We start from the raw sequence: 7,539 nt of genomic DNA, 5'->3' as shown, positions 1-7,539 counted from the left end.
AAAAGCCAAAAAAACAAAAAGTCAAAAATAAAAAGCCAAAAAATTAGCTCTCAAACACCCCGTATATATCTCATGGCTGCATGTTCTGGTTTCCAAATCAATCGACAGACGGAGTTAGCACCTTCACTGCTTTGTCTTGACTATGCAATATTCTACCTACTCCACTAGAGAGAGACAGAGAGAGAGACAGAGAGAGCGCAACGAGCACCGAAGCAGCACAGTGTCTTGGTCGTTGACGCTACTAGGCCTCTTGCTACTGCTAGGTCTTCCTAGCTACTGCTTAGGCTAATAGGCTCCACAAAAACTTATTTTTCTTTTGTGTTTTGTTTGTCTTTTTTAAAAATTTTGTTCGATTCACGTCATATATTTTGAATTAATCATTCTTCTGGACAAGAAGAGTCTAAAATGTATAAAATTATGACAAAGCAAAAAAAAAAAACTCTTATTTGTCTAAAATACCGTCTTATTTAAATTTTTTGAACATTAGTTCATATTTTTATTGTAACCGCCCGCGCCAGCTAACTTGTTAACCATTCGCCTAATCACGTGACTCAAAAGGTTAATTTCAAATTATACAGTAGCTCGTCACCATCATTTACATAACCACCTTAATTTCCATATTTTTCCCGATGTGGGACTTAAATGGGTTATCACATTTATATTTTTTCAATTCTTCTTGTCGAAACAAACGATTAACCCCAAAATTACAATGAAAAGCTAAACAAAAAATTATAAAAAGTAAAAAATATCAAAATAAGTTTCAGGCTTACAAGTTTACAAGAACGCAGCCTTAGCCTACTTTTGTCTATCACGTTTCTAAAGCTAAACCTCGCAGCCCTAGTTTTTTAATAATGGATGGATTTTTTTTTTCTAGAATTTTATATTTTGAAATTTGTAAGTCATACATGGTAATAGTTCTAACTTTTAGGACTTCCAAATATGGTACTTGTCTTTTTTTTGGTAAATATAAATAATAATATAGTACTTTTCTTGTGATGGAGTATGTAGTTTTTGTTGTGAAATTAATGACCGACAAAATGTAAGTAATGATGAGAGTCATAAGTTTCAACGAATTAAGTTTACAGAAAACGCAATTATAACAGGCGTATTAAATATACGATTGTAAACTTGTAATCTTTGGCTCCTATAAAAACAGAATATAAATTGCAATGAATAGTAAGAATCAAAAGTATCTGATTGATCCTGTAGATCAATTGTGTTTCTGATAGTTCTGGAAGAACTACATTTAACATATATTGTGTTATTTATTGTCTTTATTTTCTGTTCTGTTCTTTTGATATTTCCTTAGTTTTATAATACGTTATCAGCACGAGTTTATACCCAACTAAGAAGGTAATTGGTTACGTTTCACTTCGGTATGTATCACTATTTATGTTTGTCTATTACATGCGTACATAGATATATAAATTACAAGTAAATTATTGACAAAGAAAAAATGTTCTACCAGAAGTAGTTTCCTGATAAATATACAAAGTATTCTTGCTAATAAATTCTTGAAGTCAATTGAATTTTGACAACAATAAATACCTGAAGTATTTACTATCCAAAACAAAAGTACTCGAAGTACTTATTTATGAGCACATATAATACTTATACTACGAAATGAATTTATATTAAGTGAAGGATGTACATTTAATATCTCATTCATTATCTGTGATAAATTAACATCGGCATATTTTTATATTGCTTTGCATATGTGAACTTACAAATGTTGGAGACTAGAAATTTTTTCATTTACAAATTAGTGAAAGTCATATTATGCTTTGTGCATTTTATTATTGCCAAACATTTTTTTTCCTAATTAGTTACACTTGTACTATTAACTTGATTGTCTTTTATTTCAACATCCATCTAAATTAATATTTCTAATTTTATAGACGATGTCAAACTACACAAAATGGATTTCCCTGTACTAGACATTTCTGGAAGGAATTATTTGTCATGGATACTTGATATGGAAATCCATCTCGATGCTATGGAACTTGAAACCACAATTACCGATGGTAACGACGCATCCTCGAAGGATTGTGCAAAAGCTATGATCTTCATTCGGCACCATCTCCACGAGGACCTGAAGTCTGAATACCTTACAGTGAAAGACCCACTAAGTTTGTGGAATAATCTGAAGAAAATGTATGGGCACCAGAAGGCTGTAATCCTACCAAATGCTCGTTATCACTGGTTGAATCTACGGCTGCAAGATTATAAATTTGTTAGTGAGTATAACTCTACTCTGTTTAAGATAGTTTCAATTTTGAAATTATGTGGAGAACAGATTACGAAAAAAGATATGTTGGAAAAGACTTTTTTCACTTTTCATGCTAACAATTTGCTCCTGCAGCAGCAATACAGAGAGCTTGGGTTTGGAAATACTTAGATTTAATCTCTTGCCTTTTGGTCGCTGAACAAAACAATGAGTTATTACTGAGAAATCACAAGTCTCGTACAACTGGTGCTCTACCATTCCCTGAAGCGAATAGAGTTTCTTTTCCGAGTAATGGACAAGGTCGTGGTCGTGGACATTGACGTGATCAAGGTAGCCATAAACACCAAGTTCGTAGAGAATATATTCATAAATCAGGCAAGAAACCGGAGTATCCCCCGAAGTGGAATAAGTGGAATAGGTCGGAAGTGTTCAAAGAAAAGGGCAATATGGTGCTGAATAAACCCTCCAAGAACTCTGAGGATTCTTGCTACAGGTGCGGTGGGAAGGGTCATTGGTCGCTTACATGTCGTACGCCAAAGCATTTGATTGAGCGTTACCAAGCATCGCTTAAGAAAAAATGAAAAGAAATTGAAACAAATTTTACCGATCAAATTAGTCAGAACCAATCCGTTGACCCTTTTGAACCCATTGACATTCCGCCTTTCAACATTTCTGAGTACCTTACAGGACCAAGTGGAACCAAAGATGATTTCTTTGGTGATGGAGGTGACTATTCTGAATGGTCACAAGAAAAATTGTGTGCTTATAGCATACCTTGTGTTTCTACTTATATCCAAAATAAAAACATACTAAGGTTATATCTCAATAATGTTCTGATGTCATAAATTAATCAAGATGCACTTATTCGATAATAATATTTTAAAGTATTTTTTTTAATTATTTATTCGTGAAACTTTTGAAATTATGTTTTGTATATAATAGAGATATGGATACTAATCGGGCACTATCAAACACGAAGATAACTAGTGAAGATATTTGTTTAGTAGACAGTGGTACAACACATACTATTCTCCGAGATAACAAATATTTCAAACAATTGACAAAGGTACAAGCGAATGTCAATATAATATCAGGTTCTGCAAACCTAATTGAAGGCTCTGGAAGAGCAAATATTGTGTTAACAAATGGAACAAATCTAAGTATTGATAATACTTTGTACTCTACCAGATCCAGAAGAAATCTGTTAAGTTTCAAAGATATACGTCGTACTCCCTCCGTCCCTTATTTATAGTCTGGTATTCCATTTTGGGCTGTCCCTTAATAAGTGTCCATTTTGTAAAGTTAGTGGGTAAAAGTTGGTGAATTGTCTATTTTGTCCCTAAAAGTAGATTCCATTTTAAAAAGAAAGTGAGTAAAAGTGTAATGATGATGGGTAAGTAGAGGAAAAAGTTGATGTGAAAGGTATAATAATGATGTCTTTTTAATAAGTTAGAATTACGAAGCAGGACACTTAAAAAGGGACGGAGGGAGTAATGATTATCATATTGAAACCATCAGCGAAAGTAAAGAAGAGTATTTGAGTATCACTTCTTACGTATCTGGCCAGAAGCTAGTACTGAAAAAACTTTCTACATTCTCTTCTGGATTATATTATACGACGATTAGAACAATTCAATCGTATGTTGTTATGCACCAGAAGTGTACTAACCCAAAACTTTTTATGCTATGGCATGATCGCCTTAGGCATCCAGGTTCAATAATGATGCGTCGTATTGTTGAAAATTCACATGGACATCCGTTGAAGAATTAGAAGATTCTTTTGCATAGTAATTATCCATGTACTGCTTGTTCACAAGAAAAACTGATAACTAGACCATCCCTCTCAAAAGTCATTGTTGGAGCCCCATCCTTTTTACAAAGAATTTAAGTGGATATTTGTGGCCCGATACACTCGCCATTTGGGCCATTTCGCTTTTTCATGATTCTAGTTGATGCCTCAACCTAATTGTCACATACTTGTTTATTGTCTACACGAAATATTGCATTTGCTAAATTACTAACCCAAATAATTAGATTGCGAGCACAGTTTTCAGACTACCCAATCAAAACAATTCGTTTTAACAATGCTGGAGAATTCACATCTCAAGCATTTAATGATTACTGCATGTCAATTGATATTGATGTTGAGCATCCTGTTGCACACACTCATACCCAAAATGGTTTAGCGGAATCTTTTATTAAAAGACTTCAATTGATTGCCCGACCATTGCTTATGAAAACAAAATTACCAATTTCTACTTGGAGACATGCTCTCTTACATGCTGCATCTTTAATTTGTGTTAGACCAACTGTATATCACACATATTTACCTACACAACTTGTACTTGGTCAACAACCGAATATCTCTCACTTAAGGGTTTTTGGTTGTGCTGTGTATGTGCCCATTACACCTCCCCAACGCACTAAAATGGGTTCTCAACGTAGACTTGATATATATATATATATATATATATATATATATATATATATTGGTTTTGACTCTCTATCTATCATTAAATACCTTGAACCCTTAACAAGTGATGTTTTTAAGGCACGATTTGAGGATTTGCATTTTGATGATACAGTATTCCCACCATTATAGGGAGGTAAGTTGCAGCTAGAAGCTCAACGAGAACTATCTGGAATGCTTTGACATTATCTCATCTTTATCCTCATACTAATCAATGTGAACTAGAAGTTCAAAGGATCATTCATTTGCAAAGTATTGCAAATCGGTTACCGAATGCATTTACCGACACAAAAAGGGTAACTAAATCCCAAATATCAGCTGCTAACGTTCCTGCACGGATTGAAGTTCCTACAAGACAGACCACTTGTACAACAGCTGATAAATCTAAGACACTCCAGAAGCATAGGAGACCAGTCGGTGCAAAAGATAAATTTCTCCGGAAGAGGAAAATCCAAGGCAAAGAGACTAACGCCCCAGAAGTAACTAACACTCTCAAAGAGACCAAGCTTACAAACGCAAGTTCTCCCGAAGAAACAAAACCTACAGAACAGGCAAATGAAAGAATGAATCTACCAATATTTTCTCGAAAGTTTGAATCTCCCGAAGAGAAGTCTCCTGAAGAGGTGTTTCCTAAAAAGGAATAGATACCTGCAAATAATGAGATCTCAATACACTATATGAATACGAGAGAAATATTGGATAGAAACAAAATCGTTGTCGACAACGTATTTTCGTTTAAAGTTGCTCTTAACATTACCAGAAGTAATGAGAACATTACTGAAAATAATGAAGAAAGTGAATCACAAACTGTCGAAGAATATCGACATAAGAATGATTGGTCAATGTGGAAGGGAGCAATTCAAGCAGAACTAAGTTCTCTGACAAAAAGGGAAGTATTTGAACTTGTAGTCCAAAGCCCGGAAGGGATACAGCCTGTAGGATATAAGTGGGTGTTCGTGCGAAAGCGCAATGAGAAGAATGAAATTGTGCGATACAAAGCACGACTTGTAGCACAAAGTTTCTTACAGAGACCTGAAATTGATTATGAGGAGACATACTCTCCTTTAATGGATGGTATCACATTCAGATTTTTGATTAGCTTAGTAGTCATAGAATGTCCAAATATGCATCTGATGGACGTAGTGACAGTATATTTATATGGATCACTAGATGCTGACATATACATGAAGATCCTCGAAGGATATGCTATGCCTGAAGTATACAATTCAAAACCTCGAAGTGTTTATTCTCTTAAACTACAAAAATCACTGCATGGGTTGAAACAGTCTGGTCATATGTGGTACAAACGACTTAGTGATTATTTGCTAAGGGAGGGATATGAAAATGATCTAATTTGTCCATGTATTTTTACTAAGAAATCAAACTCTGGATTTGCGATTATTGCGATTTATGTCGATGACTTAATTCTCGTAGGAATTTCGGAAGAGCTTATAAAAACTGAAAAATATTTAAAAGGGGAGTTTGAAATGAAAGATCTTGGCAAAAAGAAATTTTGTTTCGGCCTGCAAATCGAGCATTTGCCAAATGGTATCCTAGTACATTAGTCGGCATATACGGAAAAAGTCCTGAAACAATTTTAAATGGATAAAACGCATCCATTGAGTATTCCCATGGTGGTTCGATCACTTGATGTTAACAAGGATCCATTTCGTCCTCTTGAAGAGGGAGAAGATATTCTTAGTCCCGAAGTACCATATGTGAGTGCAATTTGTGCACTTATGTATTTGTCGAATTGGACACAGCCAGATATAACATTCTCGGTCAATTTATTGGCTCGATACAGTTTGTGAAAGACTACAATACACATCCCTTATTTGTGTGTGTATCAAATGCACCCCCCAAAATGTTATGAATTATAGAGAAAATGTTACGAATCATATTGCTAAAAAAGTTACGAATCGTATAAAGGTTACGAGATACACCAATATGTTATGAATCATAATGAAAATGTTACGAATCGTACTGTTGAAAAGTTATGAATTCTAGAACAAAAGTTACAAAACACGCTAAACTGTTATGAATGAACTATAAAATAGGTGCATATGGTACACCCTTTCAAGGGGTGTGTATTGTAGACTTTCACATACAGTTTTGCTCCAACTCAGCGACATTAGAAAGGAATTAAACACATTTTCTGTTACCTCCGAGGAACGGTTGACTTAGGCTTATTTTATTCAAAAGGATTGACGTCACAATTAATCGGATATGCAGATGCTGGTTATTTATCGGATCCACATAAAGCCCAATCACAAACAAGATATGTGTTTACTTGCGGCGGTGTTGCCATTTCATGGCGTTCTGTGAAGCAAACTTTGACTGCTACTTCTTCTAATCACTCTGAAATCGTCGCAATTCATGAAACAAGTCGTGAATGTGTTTGGCTGAGATGAATAATTCAACACATTTGGGAGAAATGAGGATTGTCTTCAATCAAGGATTGTCCAACAATTTTGTATGAAGATAATGCCGCATGTATCACACAGATCAAATGTGGTTATATCAAAGGAGACAAAACTAAGCACATATCACCAAAATTCTTTTAAACTCCTGACCTCCAGAAAAGCGGTGATATTTATGTTCAGCAAATACGCTCTAGCGACAATCTAACAGACTTATTCACTAAGACATTATCAGCTACAATGTTCAAGTAGCTGGTAGCAAATATCGGAATGCATCGACTCAAAGATTTATCATGCAGTGTTAAGGGGAAGTCAACGACCTGAAGACTATATATACCATGTGTACTCTTTTTTCTTTGCCAAAAGTTTTTCCCATTGGGTTTCCTTGACAAGGTTTTAACGAGGCATGCGTTTAATATTTT

At 34.7% G+C, this 7,539-nt stretch overlaps 1 protein-coding gene across 1 annotated transcript; it reads left to right on the top strand.

Annotated features, from left to right (window-relative positions):
• The first annotated feature begins 1,918 nt into the window (after positions 1-1,918).
• On the top strand, positions 1,919-2,398 carry LOC131327820 (uncharacterized). The gene has a single exon (XM_058360951.1). The coding sequence runs from the start codon at positions 1,919-1,921 to the stop codon at positions 2,396-2,398; it is 480 nt and encodes a 159-aa protein (XP_058216934.1).
• Positions 2,399-7,539: the final 5,141 nt, after the last annotated feature.

This window comes from Rhododendron vialii, chromosome 5a (assembly GCF_030253575.1).
Source record: "Rhododendron vialii isolate Sample 1 chromosome 5a, ASM3025357v1".
Classification (NCBI taxonomy): domain Eukaryota; kingdom Viridiplantae; phylum Streptophyta; class Magnoliopsida; order Ericales; family Ericaceae; genus Rhododendron; species Rhododendron vialii.
Note: the sequence above shows the minus strand (reverse complement) of the source record. Positions and strands in the feature narration are given on the sequence as shown.

Coding starts and splice junctions, on each gene's coding strand:
- LOC131327820 (XM_058360951.1), top strand. CDS start 1,919: ATGGATTTCCCTGTACTAGACATTTCTGGAAGGAATTATTTGTCATGG.